This window comes from Kwoniella pini, chromosome 5 (assembly GCF_000512605.2).
Source record: "Kwoniella pini CBS 10737 chromosome 5, complete sequence".
Classification (NCBI taxonomy): Eukaryota; Fungi; Basidiomycota; class Tremellomycetes; order Tremellales; family Cryptococcaceae; genus Kwoniella; species Kwoniella pini.
This window is the reverse complement of record NC_091720.1, coordinates 255,632-275,350: the sequence shown is the minus strand read 5'-3', so window position 1 is coordinate 275,350 and position 19,719 is coordinate 255,632. Positions and strand designations below refer to the sequence as shown.

Sequence of the window (19,719 nt, the reverse complement as noted above, 5' to 3'; positions counted from 1 at the left end):
CATTCATTCATCATCTCATTCTCAGCCCCCGCGTTTAGTTTAATCACCGTACAGTACATGAATAACGGAGACAACCGAAAACGGTTGATTATCATTTATCCACATCTAACGGGTAGATCAATTGTTTAGAAATGAGGAGCGTTAAGGATTATACCCATCAAACAACCAGCAGCGACACCGGCGATCTATATAATAGCCCATTATATGTTAGCCTTTGTACAAGTCTAACGATTTATTAAATGATGAATAACTGACAGGAACAGTAAGTAACCAACCAAGGTAGATCCATGATAATTGTTTCCAATTGACACCTCTCCCTATAACGTTGGAGAAAGCAAATTAGCATGATCAAAGGGTCTTCTGAAAGGGATGAAGAATGATATTCGACTTACATCCTGAAGAAAGTACTCCAACACCAGTAGTTGCTCCAGTAATACACATAGTAGTTGATACAGGAATACCGTCTAAATTTGGATAACATGGTATATTAATTGATTTTTCACCTGGTATTTATGTAGATTTAAGAAAAGGGTACACTTACATTGAGAAGCAAGTAATACTGTAATAGCAGCTCCAAATTCCATTGAAAAACCTCTTGAAGGTGAATGCATTGTAAGTTTATTACCTAATATAGCCATAATATTGTATCCGTAAGTAGCGAGACCAATAACAATCATAGCTCCTCCGAATGCTAAAATCCATGTTGGAGTAGGTGTATTCGATGGTGTAACTTTTCCATTTTGCCAAACGTAGTAAACTGATTTAAAACAATTTCAAATATCAACTTTTATTCAATCAATTTAAAAATGGGGTTTTGAACTTACTTGCTGAGAAAGGACCGACCCTGTAATTACCCAAAAAATCATGCTTCAGTCATATGATTTTACATGAAAAAGCAGATATGCTATCGATTTAAGGAAATACTCACGCATTGGCAACATCGTTGGCACCATGAGCGAAAGAATTAGTACAAGCTGTCAAAACTTGAAGGAAAGAGTACATGTGTTCGGTCTATAATTTTATTTATCAATCAGCGAATGAAATTTTCCTAAGAGCTGATAAATTGTGAAAAAAACTCACTTCATTGGAATATTGATTAGCTCTAGCATGCATTTCGTGTATTCTCTGCGCTTCCTTTGTACCGGTCATATTTTGCAAAGCGTGAATGTCGACTAGTATTAATAGTATCAGTTGGAATTATTCGGAATTGATGCTGACAGAATGAAAAAAACTTTACCTGAAGAACCATGTAAAAGTGCTTTAGGAATTTTATATCTAATGATAATCCAGAGATTTCGAGGTAAAATCCATGGACCTTGAATTTGAGTTTTAGGATCAATTTCTACTTCTTCAAGTGGTGTTTTTTGATTAGCAAATATTGTAGGATGAGATTCAATATCACGTTCTAATTCATTGAATTTTTCTCTGTTGGGTGAATTATCTTGGATTTGACCTTCATTAGGTAATGTAGTAGCTGGCTGAGCATGAGTGGCATCTCCAAATCTACTAGAGGGGCTTGACCTATTTTCATCGTTGTTTGATTGATTTTGCTGTTCGTCGTTTCTACCGATAACTCTGTAATCTGGTACATGTTGATGAACTTGATCTAAAGATTCCTTAGGAGCAGGTCTTTTCCATAAAAATGGTCCATAGAAGAAATGATACCATCTTATAGTATAATCTTTTTTAACCACTTTTGCGTAAACATAAGGTAACCAGAATAAAATTGAAAGTATTGCAACTACTAAACCAGTTAAAACGATCGCAAGTGCAATAGTAGTTTTTGATAATTTATTAAGTTTAAGTGATGGCGCTCCTTTATAAACTGTTAAGAAAATTTTAATCAATTAATTATTCTTTTAAATAACTTGAAAATGATTTGGGAAGGAAAAAAAAAAAACTTAAAAACTTACCAATTGACATAGTTAAAACAGCAGCTACAGTAAAAAAATAAATAGGTGAAATTGTTAAAGCAGCTTTAATTGAATTTTTTCTTTCTAAAACAGCATATTTTGTAATTAAATAAATTACCATTGCGAAACCTGCAGAAATTCCAGGTGCAATTATAAATCCAGCAAAAATTGCTGCAACACCTTTTGAATTATTCCAACCCCATTGAACTGCTTTTGTACCATTTACTGCAACTCCTACACCTGCTAAAGCAGAAACAATTGAATATGTTGTTGAAACTGTCCAAGAATTTCTTGTACAAAACATTAACCAACATGCTGAAGCTACTAAAGCACATGTAAATCCTAACATTTCAACTCCAGCATTACCTTGAAAAGATGATAATGAAATAATTCCATTTTTAATTGTTCCTGATACTTTTGCTCCTACTAAAACTGCACCTAAAAATTCACATAAAGCTGCTGCTAAACAAGCTTGTCTCATCGTTAAAGATCGAGAAGAAACTGATGTAGCGAATGAATTTGCAACACTTTGTAAAATAACAAGAAAGTCATTATTAGATATTATCCTTGACAATCGTCTTCCAGATTTTCTGATTTGAAACGATTACTTACTCATTGGCACCGATGTTATATGCGTCCAAAGCGGCGACTACGAATTCATAAATCCAGTATAAGTAAATGTTTGTTTGATTAATTAATGTGATCTGATCACTCACATAAAAGGCCAATGACGAAGATGTAATCGTATTGATGCATGTAAGGCATCTTGGCTGATGAGATTTTGAGTATGTGTCAAATAGGCGTAGGCTATTTTTTTATTGAAGTGGAAAATTTCAAAAGTCGAGTTGGTCTCAAGTGACTGAACTCAATCAGACGTAGACCTTTTGGTTGGGTTAGATCGTAATAGAGAAATTTACTAGAAGACCCAAGCTATATATACTCAACCAAGAAGTGCATTTTTTCGAAAAGATTAACAGGAAAAACAGGAACATCCAGGCCTCTCGTGATGACTATCGTCTGGACCATGACCGTTCGTTAGTCGACTTAACCAATTATTACATTGATGTATACCTATTGAGTGAGGGATCAATATCTTTTGCTTATTGAGTGAGACATCCTCAAAAAATGTTGACTTAAATTTTCACTGCCAAGAGAGGAACCAAGTGAAAGATTCAATTCACATATCTTCCTTCCACCATTTAGCTTTATGTATAAAGACTTTTATATGTATCATTCGAATACTTCACGCAATACATCAGAAACGTTCAATAGGTTCTTTGAAATAGACGAATGAAAATGAAAGCACGTTTAAAATTATAAACTTTCGCCAAGAATCCGCCAAGGACGGAGATGATACTCTGTTTGTAATATGTAAAATTGATTAGATTATGTGCAATACTCATTCACACTTTGCATCCTATATTATCTCGTCAAATAAATCCATCGACTAAGAACGTGCATGGATTTTCAATTCAAACTATGATATAGCTCACTTACATACAGAGTATTCCCCCGTTGATCCAAGTCGACAAATTTCAACAGTGACTTGGAAAGTCAAGAGATATTCTTGGCTATCTGGTGACTGCACAAGAGATGACCGTTCGAACGTGCTACTAGTCTAATGCTAAACATGACAAACCTTTCTGCCGTTGAACGAGAGAAATCGAACTGGAATACCAGGTGACACGCGGTCTAGTCGAGAACGACTGTCCAACAAATTCATCCATCTCTTAGATAGACCTATATTAGAAGCATTTTTTCCTATCCAAGGCAAAAAAATCACATCCAATCTACTTCAAGACCATACGCTCTTCAACAATAATTTGAGATTCTTTAGATGTTTAAGAGTGACATCCGAACCTGTCTCTTTGAAATGGTGATATCCCTTTTGTATGATCAGAAACATCAATATCGACAAGACCGCCGCTATGAACAAGTATGCAAGGACTAAATGATGGTGATTGTATAGAGTATAATTAGTAGTTGTTGAGTAACGACAGTCAAGAACCAGGCCGTAAAAGTCATTGATCACTCACATGATATCAGCTTTATGAGGAACTGACGTTTACTGGTTTTACTCGCTAATTTCTCTTTGACCCTTACGATCTCGGTAGACAGGTACATGTCCTAAGAATATAGGAACCAAGTCAGCTAAATTGTTGGAAGAATGGCGATTGGTCAGAGTAAAATAATGCACTCACCACTTCATCCGCCCACATTTCAATTCTTGTCAATGCATCTCCTTCTCCTTCGGTTTCGCTAATTCTCTTTATTCTTCCAATCTTACCTACTAATTCATCGTTATTTGATCTAGAAGGTGATGTTGATTTCAGATCTGAGACAACATCTTTCCAAGGTGTCGTACGGTGTCTCATCACTTCTACGTCTGAAGATCGATCTGATACGATTTTATGTAGATGAGATTGAAACGGTGGGATATAAGTTGAAAGAGATTGTTGGATCGATGCTGTTATTGTCTGCGACACATATGAGAATTCAGTATGGTGGATGTATACTGCATTTGAGCGTAGTGTAAAGAGATTAAATTGGCTCACCTCTGCGTTATCATCAATCTTGTTCACCAACTCAAATATCTCAGGCATATTTGTCATCACATGGTGTTTAATCGTTGACTATAAGTAATAGACAGATTAGAGTTTCAGCCTGAGTATGCAAGGAGGCTAAAGCATGAGTCTTAGGCTGGACAACTCGAAACTACATTAGAGTCGAGGCAAATGGAGGGAGTTGGGGCACGGAGCGAAAAGAGTCAGACGAAGGAGAATGCATGTAAATATCAAGAGCATAGGGAAAAGACCAGCTAGATCATTGAGATAGAAGACGGTCATACTCACTAAGCTTGATCTGATGACTCGTTCATGTTCCTCACAAATAGCTGTCAGGCGATCTATCTCAAGCTGTAGTGGACTACCTCAGTATCAGCGATAGTATTTCTCCACACTAGATAGGAGGAGTTCATCTCTCACTGTGTACTCCTGGAAGCTAAGGGTAGACTTTTCTTCCTGACGGGCGGTAAGAACCTAGGCTGGAAGCTAGTTGCAGATGTGTTCCCAATGAAGGAAGATCGACCTGGATGAGATCCGTTCGGGATAGGCGGAGCTGTATTAGGTGAAGGTGACGATGTACGATATGTTGATTGTACAGGTACTGTCAACTGCCTTCTTGGGTCATTGGGCATATTGCCTTGCGGTAATCTAAATACTGTACACGCTCTGTCTTTGTTTATTAATCAAATAAAGCAGGAAAGATAGCTTAATAGTCATGTTTTTAAACAACATCTTATCCGGGTATCAGGAACCTGTCCACGTGCCTCAGGGATAAATATCTATATTTTACCGGATTTTGTGATAGCAGTTGAACCGGAATCAATCTCGATTTGACCTTTTTTCGATTATTTCTGACGTCAGATACTCTTTTACTCTTTCCGTTATGAGCATACGACAACTATGAATAACCCATTCACGTAAATATCATATCATCTCAGTTGACAAGCGAGATTGACTGCTCCCCAATAGAAATATTACCCTCTCATTATCCAGATTGATCTCACTTCTCATCTCGATTTGTATAAAAGTCTGAATATGCCTCCTACCAACTCGTCAAAACAAGAGAACGATACTGAAGATCATCAGTGCGAAGCTATGGGTCATCCTGGTGAAGAATATGATAAAGCTGGTGCTCCTATTAGAGGAATCCAAGTCAGTAGAACTACTTATAATTGCTTGGACTCATGGCTGACGATCTTTGTGCCTTTTAGGACCATGCTCTCATCGGGAACCTGAGGGTGAGTCACCTTGCAATTATATGGTGGATATGTGCTGAACGAGTGCGTACTGTAGACTGCTGCTGTGGTCAGTCTTGATGGATCAATCGAATCTATGTGTATGCCCTACTTTGATTCTCCCAGGTAGGTCACCTTTATAAAGCACTTATAGACGAACGAGCAACGCAACTGATTATATCTTTCTTTCTTTGCAGTGTCTTTGCAAGGCTAGTTGATGCCAACAAAGGTGGTCACTTTTCAATTACTCCGTAAGTCTCTACAAATTCTCTATCGGATTTGTATAACTGACTAAACCTTATTTGATTGAATAGAACATGGTCCTTCAAACCGTAAGTTGAATCTGTAACTTCGATAGTGACGAAACATGCTGACATTTCAAAAAGAAAACAAGCATACGCTCCGAATTCGAATGTCCTTGTAACCAAATTTTTGTCTGAAGAAGGTGTCGGGGTAATGACAGACTTACTCGTTCCCAAAGGAGCTAATAGAACAGGATCTCAAAGTAGAGCTTTCTTACCATGGTTGATCAGAAAAGTGGAGAGTATCAGAGGAAAAGTTCCATTTAGGATGGAATGTGCACCTGCATTCAATTATTGCAGAGACAAGCACACGACCGAGGTAAGTCATCGTCTGATATCCTTCGTTGCTTTCAATGTTCTCTTTCATGGTCTAGAAGGAATACCGTACTTCAAGAATGTAAAAGGCTGATCCAACATATATCACTGTAGCTCGTAAATGATGACTCAGTTACTTCTGAGACAGATCACATTCACAAAGGTCTCTTCACTTCACCTTCGCTTACCCTAGATCTGCGTTATTTATCATACTCAACGGACCAATGCGTATCAGACCCCAAAATCAATCTCAAAGTTGAAGAATTGAAAAATCGTGAACTATTAGGTCCAGCTATCACTTCGGAATTTGAGCTAGAAGAAGGTCAATGTGTTTATTTCGTTCTGAGAGAATGTGGTGATTTCAGTTATTCAAACGCTGAACATGAAAGAATTGCAAATCCGAACCCTCAAAGAGCTGAATCTGTTGGTTTACCACTTGAAACCATGTTACAAGCTGCTAGTAAATTACGACCTAAGGAGAATCCAATGTTAACTCATGTAAGTCCGCAGTAATAATGGTTGCAACACACATTCTATGTGCTGATAGATCGAGCTTTTTTAGGCATTACTAAAAGCCTTGATACGAGATACACAAGCTTACTGGCAAGGATGGATCAATAAGAGTAAATATAAGGGAAGATGGAGAGAAGCTGTACATAGATCAGCATTGGTTCTGTAAGCTCAATTCAAGGGGTTCTCACACAAAGCATTTTTGCTGAAGCGCTGCTTACCCAGTAAAATGTTGGTCTTCGAGGAGACTGGAGCGATCATAGCTGCTCCAACTTTCTCGTTACCAGAGTTCTTAGGTGGACAGAGAAATTGGTCAGTCTCTCTTAATTGGAAATTTGTAAGGCTTACTGAATGGGACTGACTTTTTCATTAACAGGGATTACCGATTCACATGGGTCAGAGATACTTCTTTCACATTATATGCTTTGATCAGACTCGGCTTCACGGAAGAGTATGTATCGTCATTGCATTGAAGATCGAAACTCGGATCATGAGCTGATGGGGAACACGAATTAGAGCAAATGCATACGTCGACTTCATTCTGTCCAGGTTGAGGGACAGGAACTCAGACGGGTCTTTGCAGATGTGAGTGATGATATGGGGATATGTCGGGGGACTGACGCTGACCTGTTGGTTCAGCGTATATACTATTCACGGAGGAAAAGTAAGCTCAGCCTTGTTGGAATGGTTTGGACGAGAGCTTATGCGCAGTATTGGTAGGATCTCGAAGAGATCACGTTGGATCATCTCGATGGTCACAAAGGCTCTAAACCAGTGCGAATAGGTAATGGTGCTGCAGATCATCTGCAATTGGTGAGTCTGCTCAGAATTTATGGAAGGATAGCGCTAAGCGATCAACCTATAGGATATCTACGGTGAATTAATGGATTGTATCTACCTTGCTCAAAAGTACAGCAAACCATTGGTAAGTCAGCCTATACTTGGGCTCATGAGTCCGATCTGATGTATCGTTGGATGATTTGCAGAGCTGGGATTCTTGGGTGGCTATTCGACAGGTGGTCGACTACGTTTGTACGCAAGTTGATGTCCCCGATCTTTCCATATGGTATGTACCTATATTTCTGGCCTGCTCGCTCGGTCTCAAAGCTGACAGGGCATCTGTAGGGAGGTCAGAGGGAAAACGAAGCATTTCCTTTACTCGAAAGTCATGTTATGGTAAATTCCGTTTCAACGTCTGGCGAATGAAAGAAGGCTGATGTCTCTGATATAACAGGGTTGCGATCGATAGAGGGCTACGATTGGCCGAGAAACGATGTTTGCCTTGTCCTAATCGATATAAGTGGATTGAGGCTAGAGATAAGATCTATGAGGAAGTCCAAACCAAAGGCTGGAAGTGAGTTATTGGAAAATGACTACGACGCTGGCGGAGCTTTGGGCTAACGTACTGTGGTGAATAAGCGAGGAAAAAGGTTTCTTTAGTCAGAGCTACGAAGACAAAGATTCACTTGATTCTGCTGTTTGTGAGTTATTCTCACTTGACATTGTCCGCAATTCAAGCTAACGGAGACCAAATTCATCTAGTGATCATGCCTCTTGTTAGCTTTTCAGTCTTGTCTGTCTACCTTAGAAACTTGGGCTGTAAGCTGACTTAACCTTTCTATCAGGTGTTCTTCATGTCTGCTGCGGATCCTAGATTCACAAGAACGTTGGAAAATATCTTAAAGACGTGAGATTCATTTCGGTATCGTCGTTTATATGGGTGAATAAATACTGATAAATTAAATTCTGCTAGACCCGAGAAAGGTGGTCTCACAGCTAATAATTCGGTATATCGATACAATGCCGCAATATCGGATGATGGTGTGGGTGGTGAAGAAGGTGCATTTTCGTTATGTACTTTATGGTGTGTGGAAGCTTTGACCAGAGCGGGAGTATACCATAAACCATATTTGGAAAAGGGGTGAGTCGGCGCTGCAGCATTTTAATTCTACTTGTCTACTGACGTGTTATTCTCTCAGTGTCAACATGTTCATGGATTTCCTTGGATACGGTAATCATGTCGAGCTGTACTCTGAAGAAATCAGTCCCGGTGGTGAAGGTTTAGGTGTAAGTGAAGATGAGCTCTCATTTGAGGAGTGAAGGAAACGAGGCTGATCATTTACTATCTACGATAGAATACACCGCAAGCTTTCTCTCACGTTACACTTATCTCGGCCGCTTTCAACCTTGATAGGGCATTAGCAGGAGGAGATATGCCTGCGTAGTTTATCGTGTAAACTTTGGGAAGGAATGCAGATTCGGGAAATAACCTGATTATAGTCAAATCATTCATGTATAAATCAACAAAAATGCACCATCATATGTAGTCTAGTGAATTAATAAATACAATTTTTACAGTACTGAAAGTACTCATATCGTGCAATATTGTCCATATGTAGGTCACCGAGAATGAAAAGATTATACATAAATTATACCGTCAATTGTAAACTACATCCAAATATGTCTGTCGAAATAATCCTCACTTTACCCATCAATCTTGATCAAATAATAATTTCGAAGGACGAGGTACCATACCTTCTGTTGTATAACCGCAATTTGAGCCTTTATTAAAACAATTTAAATGATTTTTCCAAATATGACTTAAAACATTTTTCAATTTACTTCTATGAGTGTTGTTGGAAACTTTCTCTTTCAAGAGAGGATTGAGTAAGGATTCTTCTTCTTCTTCTTCTTGATTAATAAAGAATTGAGAATTTGATCCACCTTTTCCGTCTTCCGATGAATCGGAAAAATCATTCCAATCAAAAGGAGAATCTATAGTTTTTGTATATTTATACCATTCGTCATAAGTACCAAATTGCAGAAAATCAATCTCATGAATATGTTGAAAATTCTTATTGCATTCTTCAAAAGTTAATTGTATTTTCTCTTCAATTGATTTTTTATCCAAACTTCCATTTTTAAATGATTCTCTAAAATGTTTATCATCGGTAATTGAATAGAATATACTATTATTAAAGTCTACAAGTTCTTTTCTGTTTTTTGTATAATAATCTTCTTGTTTATCATTGTATATAGAATTTGAATGAACAACTAAACTATATCTTTCAAATTCTTTATGCATATTATCACTTACATATGTAAATGAATTATAAATTCCACTTTTAACATTTCTTGAATTTATATTAGGATATTCTGTAATTTTTTTAGGTAAAGTTATACAATAAGTAGAAGAATGAAATTTTTCAGTATTATGATCATAAGTAAAATTCTGAAGTGTAAATTGGCATTCTGACATAATTGATAATGATATGTTGTATAATTGTAAGAGTTTACGAGATTGTTAATTGATAAGTGAAGTATTAGATTAGTTTGAAAATAAAGAAGATAATTGATGTATCATTGCTTGATATATATATATGTATTTGTATGAGATGAGACGAGATTCGAAGAATATGAGTATATTCATCCATTATTGTCAATCGACGTCATATATGCGATAAAATGATGTCTTTCCGGTAAGAAGATTTTGTCCTTTCATTCGTTTCCCCGCCAAGATCGGATCTTCATACCGCACAAAGAAATTGGGAGGACTTAGAAGACCAAGTGAAGCTCTTGTACTGACTAATCCGATAAGTCCGGATTCCGCTCTTTATCTTACTTTGTATGTATCGTTTTACAAGCTCGTACTAGTTCGTAATCTTGCATGAAACTTGCATGATATACCACACCTTAGTGGCGGAAAGACCATGGTCTATAAGGTGGAAGGATAAATTCGCTTAAACTAGCTCATAAACTTACACGCGTCTGGCTCGTGTACACTTATCCTCGTAATAGCACATGTCTTTGAGAACACTAGTTGACATTTCTCAAGTAAAGGCTTCATAGTCGATAAACACACACATCCATTGCTTCTCTGACCATCGATACCTTCTTCATTCACCTCCATCCTGCACTTCGCCAAATATCTTTCTCACAGATCTTCTGTCTCGCTCGAGGAACGAAACCAGACACACCACCGCGGCATCCTTCAGTTAGCCTCACGCCTGGTCATTGAGAGGTGAGAGGATAGACGAGAGTCTTGCATCCCCACAGCAAGAAGTGGTGCATTGTGAAAATACATCTCCCTGTCAACGTACTTTGCAAATACTCAGTCCTTATATAAAACGAATCCTCCTCACCCGCCTTACATTATGCCATCCTCTATACCTAGGATGGTTCTCGCCCCTATCGCTCGACTCTCCAGAACATCCTCAAGCTCAATGTCAAATTCAACTACATCTTCATCATTCATCACTTCATTTTATCTCGCTTTAATAGCTTCTTTACAACGTTTAGACCTTTCAAGAGATCCTAGAAAGACTTTACACAAATTATCACAACATAAATTCACATTATCAAACACTATACCATTAATTATAATGTCAATTACTTCATTATATTCATTATATATAATGAACGTACCAGCATTTCCTTTAATTAAATTATTAATTCCAATGGTATATGGTTTAGCAATTTTATTACCAATTACTTCACAATTTGTTTGGCCTGCAACACCAATTTTTGCATGGTTATTAATGTTTTTTTGTTGTAAATTTTTACCTTCTTCAAAAAGACCTGAAATTCATGTTGCATTATTACCTGCATTAGAAAGTGTTTTATATGGTGCAAATATTTCTGATTTACAAACTAGATATACAAATTCAATTTTAGATTTAATTGCTTGGTTACCTTATGGTTTACTTCATTTTATTGTTCCTTTTATAGTTGCTTTATTTTTATGGATGTTTGGACCTAGAGGTGCAATTCAATTTTGGGGATTAGCTTTTGGTTGGATGAATTTTTTAGGTGTTTTTACTCAATTGGTTTTTCCTGCTGCTGCTCCTTGTAAGTTTTGTTTCCTTCGCCTATCTTCTTTCATTACTGTATTCAAGATCTCTCGATCTCTCGATCTCTCGATAAATCCTCCCTAACACGCATTTCACTTTCGCTTCTTCCTTCCTTTGCCCTCTTCTCCATTCGAACACTATGTTTTACTATGACACCGAATAGTGCTGATTTCAAATACTGGACAGGGTACGAAATCATTCATGGTCTCACTCCCGCCGACTATTCAATGCCAGGTTCTCCTGGTGGACTTCTTAGAATCGATAGAGTATTTCATTCATCAGGATATACAAATACATTTGGAAACGCACCATTAGTATTTGGTGCTGTACCATCTTTACATTCAGGATGTGCAGTAATGGAAGCTTTATTTTTATCACATTTTTTTCCAAATTTTAAACCATTTTATTGGGGATATGTTGGAATTTTATGGTGGGCAACAATGTATTTATCACATCATTATTTAATTGATGTAACTGCTGGAGCATGTTTAAGTGTTTTAATATTTTATTTAACAATGCCATTAGGATTTAAAGATTTAGATCAAATTAAATGGGATGAAAATCAAAATCAAAATGGATATGAAAGAATTTCACAAGGTGGACCAAATAAAATTAATAAAGATTTTAATTTAGATTTAGATGAAGAAATTAGAAAATTAGAAGAAAATGAAAATTATTCAGAAGATGAAAATGATTTAAATCAAAATAATAAGAAAAATCAAGATGAAGAATCAAAAATTGAATCTAAAATTTCTTCTGCTTCTGGATCTGGTTCTGGATCTGGATTTCCAGGTAAATTAAATATTGATACAAATGTTGGATCAAGTAAAAATGGTACATCAATTGTAGAAGGAGAAAATGATTTAATAACAAAAAAACCGAAAATTAAGAAAAAGAGATCTGTTAGTTGGGGTGAAACTAAAGTACTTGGTGAAGGAGGTGTATCGAGTGGTGATATTGGTGATGAATTAGATGAGAGTAAATAGGGAGATCTCATTATGGGATAAATAGATTTCAATAGGTTATCGAACCCTGCAGGCGGCGTCATAAGTTCCGTTATATATCATACAATATGAAGTGCATATGCCATGCCATTAAATCTACGAAGCGTCTCCAGCATCTCATAATATGGCTCCTGCACTACATTTTGAACTCGTAAAATCTACTCCTCATCACCTTTTTGGCTTGATCGCACATATTCGCCAATTTAATATCTACCACCGATCCTACCCATACTAGTACCTAAACCACCAGCAACAGTTTGATTTGACCATCTACTTATTATTCCCATACTTCTTGCTCTTCTAACTAATTTTCCAATTTTCTTTTGTGATTTCCAAGTTAATCCAGTTTCAGATCTTGATTTAATTTTACCCATTGGATTTACAAAATTTAAAGAAAATAATGGATTTAAATAATGATTAATTGGTGAAGTTTTACTTAAATAAAAAGGATCAATTTGTGATGCAATTTTTTTTGAAGGTCCAAGTAAAGGTGCTTTTGCATAAGGACGTGGTTCTGGATATAATGAATTTTGATTAAATGAATGAGGTGGTGCATACTAAATTATAAAATTTATTATTAACTTAAAGTTGAAAATAAAATACAATGACAAACAAATTCGAATTCGAATTTGAACTTACAGAATTAGCTCTAAATGGTTTTCTTTTTTCATCTGCTTCTGTTTTAACTCTACTTGTTAAAGAATCTAACATTTTTCTAGCTGCATCTGCTGTTGAAGTAGTATCTGAATTTGAAAGAGATGAAGATGATATAGCAGATGCGATTGATTCTCTTGCTGAAGGTGCTCTATGAGGAAGGGAAGTGTGTAACATCCGCACGGAAAGAGGAGGTCTGACCATTATGAGTGATTATTGTCGGAGTGAATTTGCGAGAAAGTAAGTGTGCAATAGTGAGAATGATGGTAAAATGATTGTATAAATATTACAAGGATTTAGTTGGAGTTTATAAAAGACGTTTAAGAGGTTCTTCTGTCGACCAATAAGCCATTATTTTATTTTTGTCACTCACTTTATTCCAAAATTTCTGGTTGTACGCATGAATGCGGAGACTCCACAATCTCATATGTTGGCTTCATTCGTTAATTTGTTTGTTTTCTCTACTCTGCTATTATTGTCATTGTTATTGTACTCAAAGAGGAGGCAAGCCAACAAAACAAACAGGAGAAATGCCGAAAGCACCTTCAGCACAAGCTGGACCATCGAAAAACAATGGTGGAAGACCGCTGAAACCGATACACAAGACTGTAGAACTACTTAAGAAGAATGAGGGTGCGAAGAGGAAAGGAAAGGGTAAAGAGCGGGAGATTTTAGGTGATGGAGTGATTGGCCTGATAGACGGTGAGTCAACATTCGAATTATGGGAGCAACAGCAATTCTGACGACTAAGCCAAACGTTATTTGCACAGAAGTCAAGCGTCTACCGGGACTAATACAAGTTGAAAAATTCGCGGAGGTCAGTTTTAGCTCAATGCTTGTATCTGTCAGTGTATATCAGAGCTGATGAGATTCTAATAGGCAAGAGCACTGGAGATATATGCTTTTCAGAGTGCAATTAAGATAGCTGCGTAAGCTTTATCCAGGACTTCGTTCCAAGTTGTGCAGCTTACTGAATCTTTATGAATGATAGCGCTCAAGGTAGCACTCGAGCATTTCAATCCTTACCTCGTCATTTGAGACGACGAGCAGCAAGTCATAATCCGCGTCGAGTTCCTAAAAGACTAAGATCTAAAGCTGCTGCAGAGGTAAGCGCCCTTCCTTGTGTGTGTTATCTGATGTGAACAAGCTGATATTCATCGATTTGTAGATTGATTCAGGAGATACAATAGCCAAGAAACATCGTAAAATAGCAAGACTTCGAGCCAAAGGTACACTTCGAGATCATTTATCTCGGACGGAGCAATTTGCGCTTCGGCAAAAGAATAAAACATGGTTACCAACTCATTTATGGCATGCAAAGCGGTATCATATGACGAATATTTGGGGATATCGATTACCTATCACCCCGACATTGAAGTCTTTCAGACCTGCTTATAGAGCTGGAAGGAGGAAAGTAATCGGTTTTGATACTAGCTATTATGGGATCATAGAACTTGAAGGCCAAAGAGAAGAGATTATATCATTGTTAGGTCGAATCAGTGCTGGGAAATTTGCTGGAATCAAGTAAGATTTACGAAAGCCTTTTAGACTGAGGAAATGGAAAGCTGATCCGTAGTATAGGTATGAAGATGGGTCTCGGGTAGCTAAAATCATGCTATACCATTTTGACGCTTTCCCAATCCACCTTATAGGCGAAGCAGAAGTCATCTGGCAACCAATCTTAGAAGGCCCAAATGTACGACGAGTGTGGCTGAGATTGCATCCTTCTATATTTAATGAGGTTTGGGATTCTATGAAAATAGCTACATCGCAACTCCGGCACATTGGATCTTCAAAGATTAAAGAGTTACAGATCCGTGATCTGAGAGCGGGGATCAATTCTATAGATCTGATTGGTCCGAAAGCTGGGAAGGTCCTTCGTAGGATAATGAGGTTGTGCAGGGATGAAAAAAGCATCAAAAGCCAGGTAAGGCATGTCGTTGTTGGAGAAGGTATATAGCTGATGAAAACTTAGTTCTTCGAGAGCCTGAGGTATATGGACGACCCTTCACATTTGACAGAAGGGATGATGATCGGGTTAAAAATGCATGACCCTCGACTGAAGTACGTTATCTCATGCCGGTGTAATGGAGACTCTGCTAATATGTCAATCATAGTTTCCCTCCTGCACGCTTGATCTCACGAGATATAGAGGACAGCGACGAAGGGATCTTGCGGAACAATGCGATCCAACCATCTTCTGATCTAGCTCAGAGTAGCCTCTGGAATAGCGATATACGAGAAGACTTGTCCAAAGCGGCTTATACGAAATATCAGCTGGACGCCAGGAGACATCGAGTAAGTCTGCTTTGAACAGGTTCTGATCTCCTAGCTAACCAAAAGGCCTCTAGCTTGGAGCGCCTGGAACGAAACTTCGTCTAAGGTCTGACGATGATCGTTTACCCATCATGCTATATCAGCGATCTATAACATCATCAACAAGCCCATCTGAAGGGTTTTATGGCTTCACAATCCTTTTGCCGTCTGGAACATGGACTCAGTATCTTCTATCGTCTATGGTATATTCCGGAGTCTTATTTGGCGGTATCAGAGAAAGAGCAATACAACACCGTGAAGCCGGAATACCGAGTTTCCCTGAGCATTATGGGCAGACTTGTAAAGCTGGAATTGAATGGGAAATACGTAAGGGCGATAAAGAGAAGGAAACTCATGACAGAAAACCGCCTGGGAAAAGGGTTGAATATGGGTTGATAGGTACAAAAGACCCTTGGATAGCAAATTGGGATAAAGTGATCAACGGAAAATCAACGGAAGAATCGATTATGAATGGTTCAACGAAAAACAAGCCATGGCTTTTGTCTTCACCATTTACCGCTCACCTAAAATCCTCCCTTGACCCTTCGGCCTTGCTAAAAATGCTCAATGCTTTCCGTGCACAACGATCGATGTCTCCAATATCCTCCGAGAGGAGTCAACAAATGTTCGAAACGGCTTTAGTCCATGTAGAAGTCAATGTACTGGGAAGAGGTTCGCCCGGAGATATGGCAATTCTATCTAAGATTCCGTTGGGAGAGAGGAAATTATGGATTGAAGCCTATGAGAAGGCCGAAAAAGCTACAGCTGGGGAAGTTAGCGATTTGCACAAGGTAAGCTGATTGTGATTTTATACTACAACAGTCGAAAGAAGAGAGATAATTGAATGCCTTTCTCAATCATAGCTCGGTGAAAGACTTCCAGATGAGAGTGAAATAATAGGATATACTTCGACCGGTAATTTTTCTTTATCCCGAGGTCAAGGATACGCTCTAGCTACTATCACTCTTCAAGGATGGGTTGATCTTCTGAAAAGTGCCGAAGAAGACAACCAGATAGGGTGGAAAGGTAGGACGATAGTCAGAGTGAAAAATAGGGATGGAGCCTTGAGTAGATTGGCGGAATTGAAATTGATTTTGTAGTTTGCAATACAATGCAATGCTCCTATGTACGCAGGATTGCGAGTATAGAATCGATTACCCAAATTCAGATTCTTCGTTCACTGGACTAGTTACATTCATATGGAACATAGATAACATCTCCAACTGAGCTAATGCGTGACTATGAAAAGGATACCTATGGGTTATCAACAGCGAAACTGTAATCAGTTTGTCCATTCATGCTTCCTTCTGGCTCCTGCCTCTTACCTCCACAAATTCTAGTCTGTTGAGCTTCCTACTACGCTTGATGGATCAGCATCCGGGAAAATTTTCTTTGGATCGTACCCTAGCCATCTGCTTTTGATTGCCTCGAATGTATCACTCTTATATTTCAATAGCCTTTCAACTTCGCCTTTGGTTGATACATTTATCAAATGCGTGTCTTTTTTTTGTTCCGAGCCTTCTGGAGGCCAATTGTGCAAGTCTGATGTGAATTTGACACCAAAGATTTTAGAGGTTTGGTCTCGGGTTTGAGATTGCAAAAGAAGTATATCTTCAAGTGAAAATCCGAGGATCTCTCCAAGTGGTGATTCGAGGACAGCTTTATCGAAGCATTCTTTCTGATGATCATCGAGTATTGTAACGGTACGTTCATCAAATCCCCGTCGTCGCTTTTTGCCAAGTTGTCTCAATTCTTCTTCATGTCCTTCCATAATGTCAGCGATAGTATACATTATTTTAGTAGAAGTTTGAGAAAGAGCAGAATAATGTTCGGGCTTCTTTAAAGATTTTGAATCATTTGTATAAGATTGAAACGCAACTCTATGCCACTTTGTAAATTCTTGATTCTTCTCCTTCTCGGACCACATTGATGTTTGTATCAATGCTGATATCCCTCCAGTCGCCTCTCCGTGATATAGGGGTTGACAACGGAAAAAGGACGAACTTTGATAAGTACATTCCGAATTGGAATCTTTGGGGATCGTGAGGGTTTCATAAAGTACTTTAGACATCCTGCAAAATTGCTGTCAAACCTAGTATAGGTAATGAGCAAAAAGAGTTAACAGAATGAAATGTCAAAGTGAAAAAAGAAAATTGAAAAAAGGTTTTGTTGACCTGCTATATATATTTGTTGATTATCTCTCACCGTTGGTATTATTATTATTACAATTTTACTATTTGAAATAAATTGTCATTGTCATCACCTTTATGGAATATTCCACTTTCGAGGGAACGTTCTCGCCTTCGTACTGAAACCCCTCATTCCTCTTTTGTTGAATCGAGGTGACGGCAATGCTAAATTTCACAAAATCACGACATTTTCTAAACGAAGGCTAATCATCCTTTGAGACTTCCAAAAGATGTGAAATCAATATATCTTTTTCGTACTGCCACATCGGTAGTCCAAAATTGCTTGCTATGATATCATTGCTTTGCAAGCTGAATCCTTTGAATTAAAAGATAGGTCAGGCCTTCGTTGAATTCAACACAGATCAAAACAACGGATTACTTCCATTCAATATTTATTTGTGAAAGGAGATTTTTTTAAATGAGTCGAGTCGAGTCGAGTCATTCGGTCGACTGATTCTGAGAATCTGAGAAATGTCTAACTATATAAAGGGTGTTTTTTTGGTCTGTCACAGTAGAATTACTTTCACTAACACTCTTCCGTACAACTCAATCAATCCATACAACAGCTCTACAACACTATTACTACTCCTCATAATGTCTTATATCACTTGTGATACACTGAAAGTCGACCCAAACTCCTCTTGGGAACACCAACAGTCAATCTTCCGACTCAAGGATAATCTACGACAAAACTCCAGCGAAAGAAGCGATGATTTGCCCGGCAATGTCATATCATGTACCTGGATATCTCGTGCTGGCGGCGGCTCAAAAACTCTTCATAGAATCTCATTCGGCACCTTGGATGATTCTATCGACGAGTCTGAATACGATGATGGGTTACGCGAAGTCACTTTAGGGACCGCGCGATACATTGCAAGCAATGTCTCATATCTCGTTAAACAATTGCAGAAATGGAATGAGGACGAAAATGAATCATGCAACAACTTTGAAGCTGCAAAGACTTGGGAGGAAGCAACATTTGGTAGGTACGCTGAGGAAGCGGGACTACGTGATTCGGTTGGCCTCCGTGCTTGCAGCAAGGAAAAGCTCAAGACGGCTTTGGGAATCGAGACTACCGATCCAAAATGGCACGAGATGAACAAAATTTCGGACAAAATGACCAGAGTAACTGATCCATACCCGAAGAGTACTGTCTATTACAAAACTCGAGTTGTTCCAAATAATAATCGTGATCCCCTCACTGAACGACTATCCACTTTCTTACATGCGCCATACATCAAGCCCACATACTCCGGTATCAAAGCAGAGGTCCTCCAAGCTATTTGGGTTACCAGAAATGGCGAATCGTCAAAAACTCTTCATTCGGCTATAGTCACTGCCAAACAAGATTTATCCGATAGTCAAGAAAATGACCGTCTGGTCGGGAATATGAAAAATGCTATCGATGAGTATGACCAAAACTTCTTTAAAGGAGTGAAGCAGCTCATCAGGAAGTATGAAGAGACCGATGCAGACATGTTGCCCATCGTGGCCAAAAGTGATCAAGCTTGGTCGCAAGTGAACAAAAACTTCACCGAAGGCATTCACCATGTTCATACTAGTAAGACCGAATTCAAAAATCTTGTAGGTATTGAATTGACTGAGAACCTTCACGAACATGATGGTAACTGGACAAGCTCTTCTGCTGGTCATACAGTATCGAAGTGTACATAGATAGATTAAGGGGAAACGAGATTTGATTTCGCTTGTAACCACGTGAAGCCATACAATGGTGTAGAATTCATGATTTCAGACACTCCTCAGAAATGCATTTTCCTGTCACTTTACACCGCAGGATTTGATCTGTGTTGTTCATATTTGTAATCCTTCAGATATCTAAAATAAAAGGAGCAGCAAATGTTTAACA

At 38.1% G+C, this 19,719-nt stretch overlaps 9 protein-coding genes across 9 annotated transcripts; 4 read left to right on the top strand and 5 right to left on the bottom strand.

Moving 5' to 3' along the window:
• Positions 1 to 125: 125 nt before the first annotated feature.
• I206_103859 (uncharacterized protein) lies at positions 126 to 2,678 on the bottom strand (the record flags this gene model as incomplete). Its single annotated transcript, XM_019159497.1, has 11 exons — positions 126 to 185; positions 256 to 317; positions 393 to 464; positions 542 to 757; positions 825 to 844; positions 929 to 1,011; positions 1,081 to 1,172; positions 1,238 to 1,825; positions 1,914 to 2,440; positions 2,526 to 2,562; positions 2,630 to 2,678. 11 exons carry the CDS (start codon positions 2,676 to 2,678, stop codon positions 126 to 128), a joined length of 1,806 nt encoding a protein of 601 aa, XP_019007549.1.
• Positions 2,679 to 3,941: 1,263 nt separating this feature from the next.
• Positions 3,942 to 5,109, bottom strand: I206_103858 (uncharacterized protein; the record flags this gene model as incomplete). Its single annotated transcript, XM_019159496.1, has 5 exons — positions 3,942 to 4,040; positions 4,115 to 4,390; positions 4,469 to 4,546; positions 4,766 to 4,838; positions 4,898 to 5,109. 5 exons carry the CDS (start codon positions 5,107 to 5,109, stop codon positions 3,942 to 3,944), a joined length of 738 nt encoding a protein of 245 aa, XP_019007548.1.
• Positions 5,110 to 5,512: 403 nt separating this feature from the next.
• I206_103857 (uncharacterized protein) lies at positions 5,513 to 9,064 on the top strand (the record flags this gene model as incomplete). The annotated part of the gene is made up of 23 exons (XM_070202841.1): positions 5,513 to 5,629; positions 5,689 to 5,715; positions 5,771 to 5,838; positions 5,910 to 5,963; positions 6,027 to 6,044; positions 6,099 to 6,333; positions 6,444 to 6,827; positions 6,892 to 7,004; positions 7,065 to 7,151; positions 7,216 to 7,290; positions 7,356 to 7,424; positions 7,479 to 7,503; positions 7,560 to 7,652; positions 7,705 to 7,764; positions 7,826 to 7,905; positions 7,965 to 8,015; positions 8,074 to 8,193; positions 8,259 to 8,320; positions 8,382 to 8,395; positions 8,465 to 8,526; positions 8,593 to 8,760; positions 8,819 to 8,906; positions 8,975 to 9,064. The coding sequence occupies 23 exons, from the start codon at positions 5,513 to 5,515 to the stop codon at positions 9,062 to 9,064; spliced, it is 2,160 nt and encodes a 719-aa protein (XP_070058942.1).
• A 266-nt stretch (positions 9,065 to 9,330) lies between these two features.
• Positions 9,331 to 10,098, bottom strand: I206_103856 (uncharacterized protein; the record flags this gene model as incomplete). Its single annotated transcript, XM_019159494.1, has 1 exon — positions 9,331 to 10,098. The coding sequence occupies one exon, from the start codon at positions 10,096 to 10,098 to the stop codon at positions 9,331 to 9,333; it is 768 nt and encodes a 255-aa protein (XP_019007546.1).
• Positions 10,099 to 10,993: 895 nt separating this feature from the next.
• I206_103855 (uncharacterized protein) lies at positions 10,994 to 12,675 on the top strand (the record flags this gene model as incomplete). The annotated part of the gene is made up of 2 exons (XM_019159493.1): positions 10,994 to 11,687; positions 11,876 to 12,675. 2 exons carry the CDS (start codon positions 10,994 to 10,996, stop codon positions 12,673 to 12,675), a joined length of 1,494 nt encoding a protein of 497 aa, XP_019007545.1.
• Positions 12,676 to 12,896: 221 nt separating this feature from the next.
• Positions 12,897 to 13,551, bottom strand: I206_103854 (mitochondrial 37S ribosomal protein bS18m; the record flags this gene model as incomplete). Its single annotated transcript, XM_019159492.1, has 2 exons — positions 12,897 to 13,250; positions 13,333 to 13,551. 2 exons carry the CDS (start codon positions 13,549 to 13,551, stop codon positions 12,897 to 12,899), a joined length of 573 nt encoding a protein of 190 aa, XP_019007544.1.
• Positions 13,552 to 13,877: 326 nt separating this feature from the next.
• I206_103853 (uncharacterized protein) lies at positions 13,878 to 16,763 on the top strand (the record flags this gene model as incomplete). The annotated part of the gene is made up of 10 exons (XM_019159491.1): positions 13,878 to 14,049; positions 14,118 to 14,164; positions 14,227 to 14,276; positions 14,339 to 14,453; positions 14,516 to 14,871; positions 14,929 to 15,274; positions 15,323 to 15,411; positions 15,465 to 15,645; positions 15,699 to 16,454; positions 16,527 to 16,763. 10 exons carry the CDS (start codon positions 13,878 to 13,880, stop codon positions 16,761 to 16,763), a joined length of 2,349 nt encoding a protein of 782 aa, XP_019007543.1.
• Positions 16,764 to 16,999: 236 nt separating this feature from the next.
• Positions 17,000 to 17,734, bottom strand: I206_103852 (uncharacterized protein; the record flags this gene model as incomplete). The annotated part of the gene is made up of 1 exon (XM_019159490.1): positions 17,000 to 17,734. One exon carries the CDS (start codon positions 17,732 to 17,734, stop codon positions 17,000 to 17,002), a length of 735 nt encoding a protein of 244 aa, XP_019007542.1.
• A 712-nt stretch (positions 17,735 to 18,446) lies between these two features.
• Positions 18,447 to 19,526, top strand: I206_103851 (uncharacterized protein; the record flags this gene model as incomplete). The annotated part of the gene is made up of 1 exon (XM_019159489.1): positions 18,447 to 19,526. One exon carries the CDS (start codon positions 18,447 to 18,449, stop codon positions 19,524 to 19,526), a length of 1,080 nt encoding a protein of 359 aa, XP_019007541.1.
• Positions 19,527 to 19,719: the final 193 nt, after the last annotated feature.